The 19,108-nt window shown below is 43.3% G+C and overlaps 1 protein-coding gene across 5 annotated transcripts; it reads left to right on the top strand.

The window, feature by feature from the left end:
- The first annotated feature begins 3,898 nt into the window (after nucleotides 1-3,898).
- RBM4B (RNA binding motif protein 4B) lies at nucleotides 3,899-14,035 on the top strand. 5 transcript variants are annotated; one of them, XM_068554161.1, is made up of 4 exons: nucleotides 3,899-4,058; nucleotides 4,728-5,151; nucleotides 8,942-9,044; nucleotides 10,215-10,508. In XM_068554161.1, the coding sequence occupies exons 2-4, from the start codon at nucleotides 4,740-4,742 to the stop codon at nucleotides 10,372-10,374; spliced, it is 675 nt and encodes a 224-aa protein (XP_068410262.1). In that variant the 5' UTR covers nucleotides 3,899-4,058; nucleotides 4,728-4,739; the 3' UTR covers nucleotides 10,375-10,508. The 5 variants fall into 5 exon arrangements, 3 of the variants coding, with proteins under 3 accessions (XP_068410262.1, XP_068410259.1, XP_068410260.1); XR_011075336.1 differs by lacking the exon at nucleotides 8,942-9,044 and adding an exon at nucleotides 13,351-14,035 and having other exon boundaries at nucleotides 3,904-4,058; nucleotides 10,215-12,745; XR_011075335.1 differs by lacking the exon at nucleotides 8,942-9,044 and adding an exon at nucleotides 13,351-14,035 and having other exon boundaries at nucleotides 3,904-4,058; nucleotides 10,215-12,840.
- Nucleotides 14,036-19,108: the final 5,073 nt, after the last annotated feature.

Below are 19,108 nucleotides of genomic sequence, written 5' to 3'. Positions count from 1 at the left end.
TTGTGAATGGAGACGTAATAAAAATATGGTTTGAGCATTTATGAACACATGGTAGCTGAAGCTACCTGAGTCCATGAATCCTTAAGGACAGGACATAGAAGAGGATAAGCATAAGCATAAGGTCAGGAAGTAAGTCTTGGGAGACACCTTCGGGAATGAGTGGAAGAAAGGGAAAGTTCCAGGAAAGATGACAGAATGGAATGGAGTGACGGATATGAGGCAGGTTAGAGCACAAAAATACAATAATGCGGGTTCCACAAATCAATGGGGAAATAGGGAGAGATAAAAATGGATTAATTATTTAGAGAAAAATGTTTGCATTCTTACCTAACCCCACCCTCAAGGGCGAACTCTAGATCTGTGCTATCTGGTATGGTAGCCACAGGCCATACGCGGCTACTAGCCACTTGATACGTGGCTAGTCCAAATTGAGATGTGCTGTAAGTGTAAAATGTTTTCTGGAGTTTGAAGACTGAAGAGGAAAAAAAAAATTTAAAACATCTCAATAATTTTTATACTGATTATATGTTGAAATAGTTTAGCTATATTGGATTTTGAAAATATTAAAGTTAATTTCAACTGTTTCCTTTTATTTCTTAAATGTGTTTACCAGAAAATTTTGTACATGTCGCTCACATTATATTTCTGTTTGGACAGCACTGCTCTAAACGGACTACAGGCCTAAATGTGAAAGGTAAAAACATTAATGTTAATAGAAGAAAATGCAGAAGAACATATCTGTGACTCAGGGGGATGGAAAAGGACATTTTATAAAAAACTTCAAAAGCACAAACTTTAAGACAAAAATTGATTAAATCGATCACATAAAAAAATTAAGGATTTCTGTTCAGTGAAGGAAGGACTCCGTGGACAAAGTTAATAATTTGGTGGAATGAGAGAAGATATTTGAAACCAATAAGAGATTAATATCTAGAACATACAAGAAAATCCTGCAAACAAAAAGGAGACTGTAACCTGACAAGAAACACGGGGAAAAGATACGAATAGGGAAGTTACAGAAGAGTCAACCTCCCATGCTTTAGAGAAATAAGAGATGCTTAGAATCATTAGTGATCAGAGAAATGCAAATTAAAGCAACAATGATATACCACTTTATAGCTATTATACTGCCCAAAATTAGACAACTGGATAATGGCAAACATTGGCAGAGACACTGAGATGCAGGGCCCCTCAGGTGGGAGGGTAGACTGGTTTCCAGAGGACAACCTGGCACTACTTGGACTAGTTAGTTCCAAGTAGTTAGTTCCAACTAACTTGGACAAGTTAGTTCCAAGTATACCCTACGACCCAGCAACCCAGCAATTCCACCCCTGGGCTTATCTCCCCTCAAATTCTCACACCAAACCATTAGGGCACACAGAATTAACATAAGGATGTCCACTGCAACCTTGTTTATAACAACACTAAGGAGTTGGGAGGCAACCTGAGTGTCCTATGCTGGGAGATGGATAGGCAAAATATGGTGGTTGCACACTGTGCAGTATTACTCAATAGTTAGACACCACAGAGTAACTTAGTGCTTAGTGAAAAGAGTAAGAAACAGTGAGCTATACAACACAATTTACATAAACATTTGCAAAATTAATTTACCCAAATGAACAATGGGCGGGCTTTGTCTATATCCATATTAGGAGAAACCAAATGTAAAAGGGGATACTTGGGACAATCTAGGAAAATTTTAAATATAAATATTAGATGAAATTAGCATAGCAAAGAGCTGATGTTTTAGAGGCAGTTAGTGAAAACCTTACAGGCGAAATGACATTATGTCTGGGATTTGCCTTAAAAAAACTCCAGCCCACCCACCCACCCACACACAAATAGAGGGGCTACACAAAATAAGATCAGCAAAACGCTGATAACTGTCAATGCTGAGTAAGGGGTCCATAGGAGTGCATAATATTCTCTATTTGTGCCTTTTTGAAATTTTCCACAATAAAAGTTTTTTTTAAAGGGAAAAAGTAAATGTGCACTAAAAAGACATGTTTTGTAGAAAACAAACTTACGGTTACCAAAGGGGAAGGTGGGGGAGGGATAAATTAGGAGTTTGGGATTAGCAGATGCAAACTACTGTATATAAAATAGATAAACAACAAGGTTCTACTGTATAGCACAGGGAACTATATTCAATATCCTGCAATAACCTATAATGGAAAAGAATATGGAAAAGAATATACGTATATATAAAACTGGATCACCTTGCCGTATACCAGAAACTAACACAACATTGTAAATCAACTATACTTCAATTTAAAATAAAGACATGTCTTGCAAGAACACAAACAAACAAAATAATACACACTAAACTCATTTACTGGTTGCCTACGAGGGAAGGGGAAGGGAAGTAACGGAATAGATAAGAACAGGGAAATAGATGGGGGGGAAGGAGATGTAATGGTATAGTCACAGCTATGAGGAGGAACAGCATAAAAACACAGGAGAAAAGGATGGTGAATGAATGAAAATTTTAGAAGGATGAAAACTGTTAAAAGGACATTCGTTTTGGTGACCTCAGAAAACTTGGGGCATTGGAGAGGAGGACAGAACCCGAAACACAGTGCACGAAGGTGGGCGACAGCAGGTTCAGACTCTGTTTGTGGAAGTCTGTCCTGGAACACAGGGAAGAAACCCAAGTTAAAAAACCGTAACAGTGAAGATGAGTGAAAGCTATTTCAGAAATGGGCAAGGAGGTCCCTATACATGTTTTAAAAGTCTGAGTGTAGAGAGAAAGTGGAAACGACCAAGAGGAGAAGGAAAGGGGAGAGGTAAATAGAAGTAGGTGGGAGACAAGCATGAGTGTTATCAGAATTGGAAGGACAGTGCCTCTTCTGAAATTGCTGGGAAACAAAGAATTCAGTGAAAGAAACATAACAAAGTAGTTGGAGAGGAAGAGGCCAGCCTGCAGAATTCGTGCCTGACAGTATCAGAAAGCATACCAAGGAGGAATGGTGATTGACAACCACCCTGGCATGCTCTACTTGGAGGTAAGCTCAGTCCATCAATCTCCATAAACTTCTATTCTTTGTTCAAAGGTGACAGAGTAATCCACCTCAATATCTTCCTTTTTGCCACCAGGAGGTGCCCTTGGACCACAGCTGAATTTTGAAAGCTGGAAAGTGCTCAGGGACTCAAGTTGCCCAGTCCTCCAGCAGCTTGGTGTGGACATGGAGACCTGGCCTACCCCAAAAACAAGAAACCTCTCTGGGCCTCCTTTGGTGTGCTCACCACGGATCAGGAACTGTGAAGGACACACAATTAGAGCTTAATTCTCTAGCTAGGGAGAGAAAACCAGCCTTCACGTATATGTGACAAAACTTGACTGATTAAGTGCAGCTAGGATAGAATGCCTCTTAGAGCTATCTCGGCTCTGCCATCTTTGGTTCTCCTTTTCCTCACCAATGCATAACGTGTTTGCAATTTAAAAATTTTAAATTATGTATAAAAGCTCTACCAAAAAAAGACTAGGTTAGCTTAAAATGTGGCGCGCCTCTATTGCTAAAATGTTGTCCCAAACTGCCATAGAGGTTCGCAGGCGCAAAGAAAACCCCCTTTTAAAGGACCCAGTTAGATAACCCTTTGTCATCAGCAGCCGCCTTCCTCCCCCACCCCCGCTCCCCCACATGGCCCAATAGCACGATCCATTGTGATGCTTAGTGATTCTCCCGGGTTTCTGATTTCACCAAGTCAGTGGTTGCGTCCAGGACCCTTCTGACGCTTCAGCGACGACCGCCCACCTTCCAAGGTGGTGATTGGCTAGTCAGGCCAGAGGGCGGGCTGACCTCCGCTCCGCAGCGCCGTCACCAGCCGGCCCCGCCCCCGTATCGGGGCGACTGCGAGCAGAGCCCGGGGCAGCCATTTGTATGCGGCCGCGGGATTGGTCGTCCGGCTCCCGCGAGGGTGAGGGGGGGGGCAGCGCGCACTCGCGCGTGCGTGAGCTGGCGCGCGAGAAAGGGCCCGGTCGCGCTGAGGCTCGAGCGGCTGTCGCCATTTTGCAGGGTTCTCTCTGACGCGGGAGCCGCCGCCGCCGCCACCCGGAGGTGCGAGGGGTTCTTGTGGGTGTGTGGGGAGCCTAGGAGAGGGCCGGGCCGGGCCTTTGGCGGACGGGGTTGGCCCAGGGTTAGGGTTTCTCCTCTTGCTGCGGGAGGTCCGGGGAAGACACCGGGAGGAGGCGGGGCCGGGTTTCCGGAGGGGGCGGGGCAGAGGTCGGGTCGAGTCTTTGTTGGGGCGAAGGAACTGGAGTTGGGCCGCTGGGGCGGGGGTGTCCCAGGTTGGGGCAAAGGGGGCCTTTTAATTCTTAGAGTATCTTGAAAGGTGATGCCGCACGGAAGAGAGGTACACAGACTTCCCTCCAAAACCTTGTTACCAGGGACAGTAAGATATATGCCTCTTGACCCCTGCTTGGACTCTTCTCTTGCCTGCCCCCCAAAGAGAGTATTTTCAGCTAACCCTGTTACTAAAAATGCGCCTCATTTAACGGAGATGATGGGCTGTGCACTGCCTGCTGACACCCGACCTGTTCGCGTGTCACACACAACTCACACTACTCCTTAAGAGTACACCTTTCCTCCCGCTATTGAAAACATAATGAACGTGTCTGTGAGGATCTTGATGGTGCCAGGAACTTTGGAGGATTAATCCAAAATGCAGTGCACTGAAATTTTTCCCTCCACCCCTAAGTTTTGGAAATCTCCTTTCTTCTTTTCCAGGCTCTTGTCAGGATGGTGAAGCTGTTCATTGGAAACCTGCCCCGGGAGGCCACAGAGCAGGAGATCCGCTCACTCTTCGAGCAATATGGGAAGGTGCTGGAGTGTGACATCATTAAGAACTACGGCTTTGTGCACATAGAGGACAAGACGGCGGCCGAGGATGCCATACGCAACCTGCACCACTACAAGCTGCACGGGGTGAACATCAACGTGGAAGCCAGCAAGAATAAGAGCAAAGCTTCAACCAAATTGCACGTAGGCAACATCAGTCCTACTTGTACCAACCAAGAGCTTCGGGCCAAGTTTGAGGAGTATGGTCCAGTCATCGAATGTGATATCGTGAAAGATTATGCCTTTGTACACATGGAGCGGGCAGAGGATGCAGTGGAGGCCATCAGGGGCCTTGACAACACAGAGTTTCAAGGTGAACTGCTCTGGGGCCTGGGTGGCAAAACTGAGTGGGGTCTAGCTCTAGACAGAGGCAAGAACACAGGACCATGGGGCTGGCAGGGTGGTTTCTTCCATTCCGTTTTAGCCGGAAGTAATAGAAAGATTGTACGTTTACCACGCTTAAGCACAGCTTACTCTTGGAGAAGCAAACTTCTCCTTTTCAGATTTGCCGAGATGTTTCTCAGCAACTTTGTAGAATCACAAACGGTGGGTTACTTTATCCTGCAGGCCATCATTCATTTGGGTGCTGTTGGAAGTTTAATCTGCCTGGGCAAATGAGTATCTCATGGGAGAAGGGAGGATAAAGGTCTGTGGGTTACCTGCTTCTTCTGTTATGACAAGGAAGGCTTATATTTGAGAGTTTAAATGCTTAGGGTTTATACTCTTTACTGCCTTGGGTGATGGGCTGTGGTGGGAAAGAACAACGAAGACATCTCGAAGAATCCCTATATTATAAATCTGGGTGGTGAATCTGGATTTGGGGAGTATCTTTTGAGTACTCAGGTTTGTTCGGTCTGAACTATACAAGCAGAGCCAAAAGCCATGCCATGGACTGTTCTGCTCCACCTACTATTATTTAACCCTAAGGGGAAAAAAGGAAATTTCTAAAAATATTAGGTTGAATGGGAATGATGTTCCTGCTTCTGAGGAGATTCCAGTAAGGGTGTTGTATCGAATTGTTTATGTCATTAATAAACGTACATATGTTGTCAGTAATACCACAAGAGGTTGACTGAAGACTCTCTAGGACTGTGCTAACATGGTAGCCACTAGCCACATGTGGCTATTAAATTGAAATTAAATAAATTTAAAAATTCAGTTTCTCAGTTGTGCTGCACACATTTCAAGCACTCAGAAGTCGTATGAGGCTAGTGGAGAGTGTATTCGTGCAGTTATGGAACGTTTCCATCGTCACAGAAAGTTCTCTTGTACAGTGCTGTTCTACAGGTTTTTTGTTGACACTATCTTGGACCGCACGTTTATAGCCGCTTTTCAGGTTCATAAATTAAGACCATTTTTTCTGAGTGCCACTAAAAGGGTTGTTAAGAAGTACTTAAGGGTCCTCTACTAAACCTAGAAAACAGAAAAGAAATGAGGAAGAGGAAAAATTGACCAGAAAAGGGTAAGAAAGTGTGCAAATAGTAGATTACAAATGGTGCGTCAGATATCTTTGGCCTCAGCCAGTGTTGTCTTGGCCTTTAGCTACTCTTTAAAGCACAGGGCAAAAGTTGTAGATACTTTCTACCGTTAACTTGTCATATGACTTTGGACAAGTGTTTTAACCTCTCAGTGCTTCATTCTCCCCACTTATAAAATAGAATTAGTGATCCCTGCCATACCTCCTTCACAGGATGGTAGTGAGGCTAGAATGAGGTAATAAGATGTGAAAGTGTTTTGACAGTAAAAGCACTGTATGATGAAAGGTGAGTGGTGTTTGCAACAATGAGTGTTTCTGTTACGGTTAGACACTTATTTAAAATGTAATAGTCGGCTTTCATTATTAGCTGTTGCACTTCAGACAGCTTTAAAAATATTCTTAATTATTTTCATTTGATGAGAGAGGGGATCATGAATGGACGGTGTTGGGGAAATGGGGGTTCTCTCTTGACAAGTAACAAGCAAAATGTAAAAAGTGCAGTTAAAGTCAGGTACAAAGTGCAGAGGTATTCTAGTATAATACTGCATGTTCTTGCCTTTTTAATATGCAATTGAATAAAAGGGTAGGGGCCAAAATAAGTATATGGAAATCAGTTAATTGGGGGGAGTGGACTTGATGAAAGGAATGTTTGTTTTAATATAGTGAGTTTAATTACTTCAGGAAGCAGATATCTGAGTAACGCAATGATCCATGAGATTTTTTTTTTTAATGTCTTTATTGGAAAAAAAGGACCCTTTATTTGGTTTTCATGTTATTAGCCTGGGCCCCTGGAAAAAGCACTCAACGGCGTACGTACGTACAGACGTTTTTATAACCAGCTCTGTTTTTTTCCCAGATGACAAGAGAAAGTTTAGCATTGGATAATAAGTTGCAGTTTTACAGAAAATACAATCTAGATACCAATTTGTCCCATTTTTCCATAAAGCCTTTTCAGTCATCTAATGAAGGGGGCCTCTTAAGAGTGCCACTTTGGGCATCTTTTGAACCTTTGTGTTAATGGCTGCCATAGGCTTCCTCATTGTATGACTTCTGAAAGAAAGCAGCGGAATCTGAGTTTACCTGGGTCTTTCAGGATGTTTCCTCTCCACAGGCAGCAGTGAACTGAACCACTATTGAGTTAGCAAACAGTTTGCATTGGAAGACCCTAAAGAAGCTATTCCCAAGTAACTACTCAGGCAGCTGAATTGGGAATGATATGTAAGAGTTCAGACGTTTCATTTTTCCCCAATATGTAAACAAGCATTAAATGGGAGTACAGTTGTATATCAGCTATATCCCTAATCTTCTCTGGATCCTGGCACTTGATAGGAGCTCAGCAATGAGGACCCCAAGTTGCCCGCCTCTTTGTTTCAAAACAAAACACCTTTGCGGGGGCTGCTTTTCTGGGAAATGTTGGCAACACATCTCAGTAATTTTTTGGAGATCTCAGAAAATCTTTAAGCTTTTGGCCTCTCCAAGTGTAGTAGAGTGGTAGAATTTAATCTTCTTTCAATTTTATTTGCCCTGGTTCCTTAAGGTAATAGAGAAGCACAGTATATTTCAATTATAAGAACTTTAGGGCAGGGGTCCCCAACCCCCAGGATCTAACGCCTGATGATAGGAGGTGGAGCTGATGTAATAATAACAGAAATAAAGTGCACAATAAATGCAATGCGCTTGAATCATCCAACCCCCACCACCACCACCACCATCACCCTGGTCTTTGGAAAAATTGTCTTCCACAAAAAACGTCCCTGGTGCCAAAAAGGTTGGGAACCGCTGCTTTAGGGGATTTAAATTAAAAGCCTAGTTACAACCTCTGGAAAGATTATGTGAAAAAAAAACCTGTCACTTCTGTTGCAGATCTTTTAGTTCTGGGTAAAAAATTTTTTTACCTGAATCCTTTTCACAGCTACTACAGGGGTAGATTTTGCCACAGATGTTTATAAACTTCTGAGTTCCGCTCTAAATAAAGCAGTGGTGAAGACTGGATGTATTATTAGAAACATCAAGGTGGGGGCAAAAAAAACTGGGTTTTATTTCTCAAAAAAAATGGACCCATAATCTATAAAGGAGCAAGTTAAATATTTTCCTTAAAAATGTACTTCTAGGTTTCTGGATTGGCTGCTTTTTAGATTGGCATTGTTACACTGACTTCAGAAATGGAGCACAGTTTGTGTCTTTCACACAGATTAATGTCACCATGCATGTTTGAAAGCCAAGTTAACTTGTAATCCTCCAGTCTAAATTATAGGGAATTCTACATTTGGGATATAAATTGGGGCAAAATCAGTGTGTTTCTGTTCTCAGCACAGTTAGCATTTGGCCCATAATAACTTCTAAGAATGGGAATATCTAAATCTCTGAAAATACTGGGATGGCTAACTGCTGCTTTCAGAGAATTATTGCCCTTTAGTATCTGTTGACGGTATCAGCGTTGATGGTGGATGCTGCCTCTCTACTAGCAGCTGGAAGTAAAAACCTGAGCACCTTTGTTTCTGCTAAAGAAAGGGTTTTAAGTTTGAGGCGGCAACTGCTAGAAACTGGGGTGGTAGGAATGTTGGACATTGGGCAGAACTGAGTTTGACTAAAGTGATATTACTGCACTAACCCGCTCCCCTCTCAGGGTCAGTGCATGGCGCTGTTCTGGCTGCCGTCCTGAATCGGGCTGTTTCCAACAGGATGGTGGAGCACGAGGCCTCCTATCGCATAGCTGCATCCAGAACAAGGTCTGTTAAAGAGAGAGCAACTTACTGATCGCGGAGGGGGGATTTGTTCTGAGCCGCCCTTTAGAGTGATGTTCTCTACGTCTGTACTGGCTGCCTTTTGGCTACAATTTGTAAAGCATTGACTTGATCTCCAAAGTCTTAGGCAGTTTGGCACTAAATGCTGCCAAGAATGTGCCTTTTCTCAAACTGCTTTTAAAGACCTTGGATGCTTTCATTAGTAAGGGTCCCTTGGCTTGATGGTACACACGGCCAGGGCAAAGATTGTTTCTTCTCTTAGCTGTTCCTCGTTCTGGTCATTTTCTGGAAGTATGGATGTGGCTTGTTTGTATGGGTGCCCAGAAGCCTTTAGGCAAATGCTGCGTTTTTCTAACAGGTAGATAATCCCCTATAAAGAATTGTAAACTACATAGCAGGATGAAATGCCGATCATTGCATTACATGGAAGCACACTGTCCCTGAGAAACCAGTACTGCTTCAAGACCTAATTCTAACTGTTGACAGGCCTAGATCAAGTAGTTTTCTTTTCCACAGTAGGCATGGGTTCACCCTTGCTGAAAAAAGTGGGGGTGGGGTTGAAATGTGGAGGGTCTTATAACTAACTCTTAGAGGTACTAGAGTTGAAGCAGATGATGAGCCAGGTATGACTTGTGTACCCAACATAGCCTTCTGGTGACACCTGGAAAAATGGCTGGAGGAAACAAGATGGACAGCATATTGCTGTGGTTTTTAAGCTACAGTAAATGCTCAGGCCTTATGTGGCCCTGAGTAAATCAGTGAGAGGTAGGATGCTTTCCTCTGTCATAAGTGAGGTTTTGTTGGATATTTGATTCGGAAAAACGGTCAGGTTTTGAATGGTTAGAATTAATAATAGTAGTGAAAAGTGGAAACTTTCTCAATTTCTGTGTTGGAGAAGAAAGTTGTGGAGACGGAAGTAGGAGGGAATCCCGATCTACTGGTGTAAGTAGAAAGTACTGACTGGTTTCTGAGGACTCAAATTTTCTAGCTCTCATCTGTTAAAACTTCAACTTCTTTTGGAGGGGATTGCTGAAATAGGGTTGCAGGAGTGTGCGTATGTTTGTGTGTCTTTTGCCAACTAGTTCACTTTCATTTTGGGGAGGATAAAGAATGTCAATGAGTTATAATAAATCTTCTTACGTCTATTTCCTCAAGGCAAACGAATGCACGTGCAGTTGTCCACCAGCCGGCTTCGGACTGCCCCTGGGATGGGAGACCAGAGTGGCTGCTATCGGTGTGGGAAGGAGGGGCACTGGTCCAAAGAGTGTCCGGTAGATCGTACGGGTCGTGTGGCGGACTTTACCGAGCAGTATAACGAACAGTATGGAGCTGTGCGCACACCTTACACCATGGGCTACGGGGAATCCATGTATTACAACGATGCGTATGGAGCGCTCGACTACTATAAGCGTTACCGAGTCCGTTCTTATGAGGCAGTGGCAGCAGCAGCAGCAGCTTCCGCGTACAACTACGCAGAGCAGACCATGTCCCATCTGCCTCAAGTCCAGAGCACAGCTGTGACCAGTCACCTCAACTCCACTTCTGTTGATCCCTACGACAGACACCTGTTGCCAAACTCAGGCGCTGCTGCCACCTCAGCTGCTATGGCTGCTGCCGCTGCCACCACTTCCTCCTATTATGGAAGGGACAGGAGCCCCCTGCGTCGTGCTGCAGCTGTGCTCCCCACAGTTGGAGAGGGCTACGGTTATGGGCCAGAGAGTGAGCTGTCTCAGGCTTCAGCCGCTGCACGGAATTCTCTGTATGACATGGCCCGGTATGAGCGGGAGCAGTATGTGGACCGAGCACGGTACTCAGCCTTTTAAAAACTGGAGGTGAGAGTGGGGTGGGTGTGGTTAAGAGATTCCATTTAGTTCCCCAGGAGGGAGACCTGTGCCACATAGAGGAGGCTAAAGCCACCTGTTTGCTGTCAGGACAGTATCCAAAAGGTATAAATTGCATGTTAGTCTTAAGTATTTCTCTAACTTAGGCCAGGGGTTCATTTGGCCTGTTGAGGTTTTAGTTTGCAACTCGAACCAACCGTTTGTTCCTTCTGAGAGAACAACAGCAACTCAGTTTGTTAGTAAGAATATTGTTCTTTAATCAAGTGTAAGCAGATCTGGGTTACAGAGACATAGTTAAGAGAACTAACACTTGTTGAGTGCCCTCTTTGTACATTATATCATTTAATCATACAGCTAGCCTTTAAGATATTTTCTTTTATGGAGAAGGGAATTAAGGCTCAGAGGGGTTAAGTACTTTGCCTAAAGTCATTTGGTAACTGAGAGGTAGAGCCAGAATTCAAACTCAGGTGTGCCTGAGTCCAAAACCACTTTTCTCTTTGCACCACAAAAGTCACTGTAGTGTATGCTGAAGAGTACAGGTTCAGGAGTTAATAATGAATGTCACCAGTGAGAATTTAAGCTGTAACTTCAGGCTTCCAGTTTGCTAATAAAACTGCTACTTCGGTCATGAGCCTTTATCAGAGGAAACTCTTCTAATATATCTATAAGCCACATAAAATCCTCTAAATTCTAGGTGTTTAGTTCCAGGATACTTGCCTGAAAGCAGAACGTTTTGATGCCCCTGTCCCATGGTGTCCCTTCCTTGTTAGTAATCCAGAGCATCGTGTTCTGTGTGGGCACTTAAGCCGTATTTCTGCATGGCTTATGCTATCATTTCGAGCCTGACACTTCCCATTTCTTCCAGGAAATTTTGTTTTTTTTTTGTTTTGAGAGGAACATTTAAGGAGCTAGATAAAACAGGTAATTTTCTGATGTGTGTAAGTCCCATTGGTGGTAACCCTGCAATTTTTCCTACTTCAGAAAATGTCTAGCAAAGATGTTCGAATGTCAAGAATAATTAGGAGTATCTAGAGATTGATAAAACTCTTCATCTCAGTGGAAATTGCATCATAACTTTCTATTCTCATGGTTTTCCTTGTACCTTGAAATTGAGCATCAGTAGAACTGGAGGCCTCGTAGCAAAGTTAAACTGAGTTACCACTGAGTTTTCAGGGTTCCTGAGTACCCCTTTGGTATATGTGTAGAAGAAAACCAAGTGACAGGAATTTGCCCTTTTACGTAGTGGGAAGCAAATATGATGTGAACCTGTGATAAGTTATGTCCTATATGACCGTGACAAGACAGATCCCCTGAGACCGCTGTGTAGTGTGTGTTCATGTGCATGAAGAGGATAATCTTACAACTAGTGTAGTTTGCCATTATTTTTACTTTTATTGCTGCTGGATCTGCCATGAAGTAGGATATGCCTCTAAAGTAAGGTGGTATCTTCTATTGGATAACATATTTCTCTCAAATATGTTCCAAAGTTAAATATTAAAGTAGTGTATATTGTGGTCTTTAAAGGGCATTGCTAAGGTATTTTTAAGTGATTTTTGACTGCGAGCAGTGGTTGTTCAACTAACCTCTTTTTAGTGATGACTTTTAAAGAAACTTACCTTCCAGGTGTGAACCTCAAATGGACTGAATAACCTTGAGTTGGTTGCAGTCCCAGGAGCCTGATGTTAATGAGGCTGCCAGGATGAAATACTCCAGAACTGCTGGGGATCCAAATTCGGGTCTCACCCTAGCAGAACTGATTCAAGAACGTCACAACTTTTGAAGTCGATTGGCACAGATCAAGACCAAGATTTGGCCCTTTGTCTGTAATAAGTAGAGGAACTTGGTGTGAGTTAACTTTTTTTTTCCCCCAGCCATTGGTGTCTGGAGTTCCCATCATCAGTGGAAGAATTAGAGAATTTAGGATTTCTTCTTTTGATTTGGTAAGGGAGATTTGGTCAATTAAAGGAACTACTGGAATTATGGCTCTAAATCTGTGACAGTATGATATGCAGATATGTTGGAGGATGAATGAACCACTCCTTGAAACCCTTTGTGATTGTCATTTCTGAAAATTTGTTCACTATGAAAGATTAAAAATGAGACAAATTTAGAAGAGTGCAGTTGGCCATATTTGAGACCTTGGCATCTTCTGATTTTTCTGGATAAATTATGGTTCTTGATAATATCTGTATGCCCTTTGTTGCAGCGACAGTAGCCTTGTATCACAGAAGTAGTCTTGCCTAAAAGATTGGTAAGAAAGTGAGAAAGATATGTTTATCACCAGCACAGCAGTCTTCCAGATAGACTGCTTCTTGTTCTATATACAGCTAAAAGTAAACTCCTATATATAGCCATAGTAGACTCCTAGGTAATTATATGAGTTGTAAGTTTGATCCGGTCTGACTTGGTTTTGTTTTGTTCTGTTCTTTTTTTTCCCCCCTGGAATACAGGACGGGACCAGGGCCCTTGTACTCGGAGCCAAGCTGCTCTCCAGGCATTGTGTAAGCCTCTTGTGTTGTGCTCTCTTTCAGGTAGGATAATTGCGGACTGAACCCTCGGGCTGCGGTCATATATGAGAACTTGCTCCGCGCGGTCCCCTTTGCCGGGATGTTTCCATTGCTTCATGTTTCAGTAAACAAAGGAGTTTGTGACCAACTATGTTTTCTTTCTTAATTTAATTCTTCTAAGTTGACTTTTCTTTCCTCCTGATACTAGTCTCTGTAGCCTTTCACTCTATTCCTTATGTTCTCAGCCTCTGAGCAGCCCTAGGTAAGGATTATGCTGGCATCCCCTTTTTCCTGTACAGTGGAATCCCTCTTATCTTGCTTTCCTTAGGAGTTGAACCCTTCTCCCTGTCTACCTGCAACATCTCCTTTCCCTTTAAAATGACCATGTAGTGGCAAGCAGCCTTTTACTCTTCTCTGTTAGCTCTGGACTCTAACGTTGAAGCTAATCTTCTGAAATTGCTAGGACCATTGGGGTTGTGGTTGTTGTTTTGTTTTGTTTTGTTTTTTTATGTCTGACCTGTGATCATGGTACAGCATTGGCTGAAATTTAGCCTTGTTTTACTCCACTTCTCCCCCTTTTTTTTTTTTTTTTTTAATATTTTGACAAATAAACGTTTCTAACACTTAAGTATCTTTTTGTATTTGTGTGACTGTTATTTACCACCAATATCTTCTGGTTCTTTCTCAGTTGTGCTCAAACCACAAACTTCAGTGACAGAATAGATATCTGAAATTTAGATGTACAAGGAAGGATTTAGTCAGATAAGTAATATGGCTGCAGCAATAAGTGGAGATAAGTTAGCCAACATCTTGAGACATTGATAAATATGCTATACCTGGTAGTCAGCTGCTTCTCTCTAAATAACCAGAGCTGCTTTTTCCCTTTTATAGGCCAGCAAACCCAGGTTAGTAGTGATAGAAGTAAGCCCCACAGAGAGAACCCTGGATCAGGAAAAGGCTGAGCCAGAACAAAGGACCTGTCAGAGTCTCAATTTGACTTCATAGTATATGTTCATTTAAATTCACAATTTAAACTAGGATTAGACTTTGGCTAAAGTGAATACAATAGTTATGGTGATATGGGGAAACGTGTCAGTATTTTGAGCAGAAAAGCAAGTAGGGTATTCATAACTGGCAGTGATAATATTCTGCAATAAAATGTGTCCTCCAGAAATTTTTTTTAAGGATTTATGGACATATTTTCTTATTGCTTAGATCCTCATAAAACAAGTTTAATGATGGACTCAACCCCACTTAAGCTTTATTATATCCTGTATCACATGGTGATATAAATTCTGTGAACCTTTATCTAACAATTATACAGTACTTTCCCCACATATTTTGTATTTAAAATACTTTTGACATAGGTGAAGCAAAACTCTTCCTTGATTTTTGGGGGTAGGATACAACAATCTAGAGAGGTTAATCTCTCTATGCACACACTCCAACTAGTGATGATGTACATCCAATACCTATGTTAGCTCCAGTATTCCCCAAGGAGGCGGGATTGTCCTTGTTTTACAAAAAAGAAGGCAAAGATACTGAGATTTCCTTGTGATTGATCTGCAAGGCATCGGACAGAGCAAAGAAATAAAATATGTACAGCTTTTGTTAGCCTCACCAAAATCTCTGGTCCTCCTCTGTGCTAAGTTAACATAGAAATTTAACATACCTTGATTTCCATATCACTGGCAGGACAAGCTAGAAAAAAAATTGGATTCTGCAAAACAGTTTTACATCAGCACTGTCCAGTAAAACTTTTGGCAGTGTTGGAAGTGTTCTATATCTGTCCTGTCCAATTTGTAGCTACTAGCCACATGTGCCTGTTAAGTACTTGAAATGTACCTAGTGAAGCTGAGAAACTGAAGTTTTTATTTTAATTAGCCACATGTGGCTAGTGGTTACTGTATTGCACAGCACAGTTTAAATGGTAAAGTAGGGACTTCCGGTGGTACAGCGGTTAAGATTCTGCACTTCCACTGCAGGGGGGCACGGGCTTGATCCCTGGTCGGGGAACTAAGATCTTGAATGCTGTGTGGTGTGGCCAAAAAAATAAATTAATTTAGCAAATAATAAATGGTAAAGTAAGTTTCTTAGGAGGAGAAAAGCCTTGAAGAATCATATAAAATATTTCTCCCTTAGAAAATCCTTTCACTCTACCCAAAACAGATGACACTGGGAAAGGGGTTAGTTTTCAGCCAGCGTTAAGAGGACTGTTGAATAGGAACAAATAGGTTTATTTCTAAACCTCAGTTTAGAAATTGCATGTTGTGGGTACAAAATTCCTTTTATTCACCAAGACCAAGTTCCTCATTATAGACCATTTTAGAGTCCCACGAGGCCTCTCACACTGAAAGCTCTGGAATTCATTCATCAGTGATTTGAATTCCTTCTGGGCCAAGATTTGGGTGATGAATGAGACATATGTGATTCCTAGTTGAGAAGCAAACTTTGACCACGTCTCTCATAAGCACAACAGAGGGACAAGTACAGGGTGCCTTGAAAACGTAAATAGTGACTGACTTTGGGGGACAGGTGGAGGGGGGCGGTTGCTATTCCAGGTTGAAACAGCATATGTGAAGGATCCTGATCAAGGAAGAGTGTGGTGCCCATTAGGAACCAGAAAGGGAGCTCTGTGGCAGGAGGAATCTGTGTGGCAGAAATCTGAAGAGGTAAGTTCCAGCACAGTTGACGAGAGCCTTGTGGGCTGTGTTAAGGAATTTCATCTTTAAGACTAACTGGGGGGCTTCCCTGGTGGCGCAGTGGTTGAGGATCTGCCTGCCAATGCAGGGGACACGGGTTCGAGTCCTGGTCTGGGAAGATCCCACATGCCGCGGAACAACTGGGCCCGTGAGCCACAGCTACTGAGCCTGCGTGTCTGGAGCCTGTGCTCCGCAACAGGAGAGGCCGCGACAGTGAGAGGCCCGCGCACCGCGATGAAGAGTGGCCCCCACACCACGATGAAGAGCGGCCCCCGCTTGCCACAACTAGAGAAAGCTCTCGCACAGAAACGAAGACCCAACACAGCCAAAAATAAATAATTTAAAAAAAGAGTATTTCATTAAAAAAAAAAAAAAAAAAGACTAACTGGGGGACTTCCCTGGTGGCGCAGTGGTTAAGAATCCACTGCCAGTGCAGGGGACACGGGTTCCAGCCCTGGTCCGGGAAGATCCCACATGCCGCGAAGCAACTAAGCCCGTGCGCCACAACTACTGAGCCTGCACTCTAGAGCCCGCGAGCCACAACTGAGCCTGCATGCCACAACTACTGAAGCCCACGTGCCTAGAGCCCGTGCTCCTTGACAAGAGAGGCCGCCACGGTGAGAAGCCCGCGCACAGCAATGAACAGTAGACCCCGCTTGCTGCAACTAGAGAAAGCCCACGCGCGGCAATTAAGACCCAATGCAGCCATAAATAAATAAATAAATAAATAAGACTTAAATGGAAGCTATTAAAGGGTTTTAAGTTGGAAGGTAACAGGATCAGATTCATTTTTCCTGAAAGATCATTGTGATTGGACAGAACAAAAGTGAATAGCATTACACTCCAATGTTCATAGCAGCATTATTTACAATTGCCAAGGTGTGGAAACAACCTAAATGTCCATCAACAGATGAATGGATAAAGAAGATGTGGTATATAAATATATATAATAGAATACCACTCAGCCATTAAAAATGAAATTTTGCCGTTTGCAGCAACATGGATGGACTTGGAGGGTGTTATGCTAAGTGAAATAAGACAAAGACAAATACTGTATGATACCACTTATATGTGGAATCTAAAAAATACAACTAGTGAATAAAACAAAAAAGAAGCAGACAGCGATACAGAGAAACCAACTTGTGGTTACCAGTGGGGAGAGGGAAGGGAGAGGGGCAGTACAGGGGCGGGGTGGGGGGAAGTGTTATTATAGGATTATATGAAATCGTGTGAAACTTCTGAAAATTGTAAAGCACTATTGAATTTAAAGAATTCAATTTTTTTAATTTAAATTTTTTAAACTTTTTAAAAGTTTAAAAGAAGTGAATAGCGAGATTTGCCTGATATATAACAGAGGTCTCTCCCCTAATCATGAAGCTGATAGAGTTGATGTTTTGTTTTAAAGGAAGAAAAAATACCTCAAAGACAGGAAAAGAACCATGCATAAGGAAATGTGATTCAAGGGGGCACGGTTTAAATCCTGAGGCTGACTGATCAAGCCTTTACAGGGACGGGTTGTGCCTCTCCCACTCTAACATTGCTAAGCACCTGTTGCGGGCCAGGCCCTACCTAAGGGTTTTACACTAGGCACCACTGAAAGCTGAAGGGCGAGGGAGATGAGATAGATCTCAGAGATCTTAAGAGATGAGAAAGTATGACCAAAGCAGTAACTGCTATAAGAAATGTAAGGCTTCCCTGGTGGTGCAGTGGTTAAGAATCCGCCTGTCAATGCAGGGGACACGGGTTCGAGCCCTGGACCAGGAAGATCCCACATGCCGCGAAGCAACTAAGCCCGTGCGCCACAACTACTGAGTCTGCGCTCTAGAGCCCACGGGCCACAACTACTGAAGCCCATGCGCCTAGAGCCTGTGCTCCGCAACAAGAGAAGCCACCGCAATGAGAAGCCCGCGCACCACAACGAAGAGTAGCCCCCGCTCGCCGCAACTAGAGAAAGCCCGCGCGCAGCAACAGAGACCCAACACAGCCAAAAATAAAATAAATTTATATATAAAAAAAGAAAAAATGTAAAAGCATTGTGAGAGTTCAGAGGACAATTATTTATGCAATCCTACCAAAACTCTACAGCTTATTCTTGGTGCCTTAAGATTAAAACTTTTTTTAATATTTCTCTCCTTTGAAATGAGAATACTTATCAGTAGTCCACAAAGAGGGTGAAATGTTTGTGAGGGATGAAGGCCGAGAGGACATCCCTGGCCCAGTTTGGAGAAAAGAAAAAGCTAGAATAATACCCGAGGCCTTCCATCTCCATGAATTTCTTCCTGAGCCCTCAGCTATTTGAGGTGGGGCTCTGGGCACCACTCAAGCAAGGCCCAGCCACAGCAGCAGCACTCTGAGGTACTTCAGGTACAAGGCAAAAGAAACCGCAGACTGATTCAAACACTGCAGCTGGGAGAAAAGCATCCAGATTCCCCCAGGTGGTGTCTCTGAACTCCTGGCTGTTACTCAACACCTTCCTTAGGGCGGTGGGGGAGACAAACAGCTACGGAGCCACAGCTCCAACCTGGCAAACGCTGAGACCACTGCAGCCCGAACCCTGCCTCTTAGGCCTGTGGCAGACTCCAATCTCCCCTTACCTCCAATCTCCGGCCACACGAAGAAGTTAGACAGTGTGGCACAGAGAGATAAGAGGCCCTCAGGGCACTCAATGCACTGCACAGAGCTTGTCCAAAGGGCAGGAAAGGGTTTGCTGGCTGCAAGGTAGCCCAGGAAAGGGAAGCAACGTGCCTAAGATTGGCTTCATGGCTTGTCAAAATTTGGCTCACAAATCTGGGCCTAAGAGTTGAAGTGTCTCTGGCATACGTGGGAGGAGGAAGGAGGAAATAAAAATACATTCCTAGGAAGAGCTGTCAGCTTTGTCAGAGGAATCCACCTCAAGGCTTTCTTAAGATCAGGGCTATGCTCTATTGCCAAGGAGAACCGAAGTGCAAGAAATGACAGTTCAGTCCCAGGAACCCACAAAGGAAGAGGGAAAGGTCTGG

The sequence above is a fragment of the Eschrichtius robustus genome, chromosome 11, assembly GCF_028021215.1.
Source record: "Eschrichtius robustus isolate mEscRob2 chromosome 11, mEscRob2.pri, whole genome shotgun sequence".
In the NCBI taxonomy this organism is placed as follows: domain Eukaryota; kingdom Metazoa; phylum Chordata; class Mammalia; order Artiodactyla; family Eschrichtiidae; genus Eschrichtius; species Eschrichtius robustus.
Note: the sequence above shows the minus strand (reverse complement) of the source record. Positions and strands in the feature narration are given on the sequence as shown.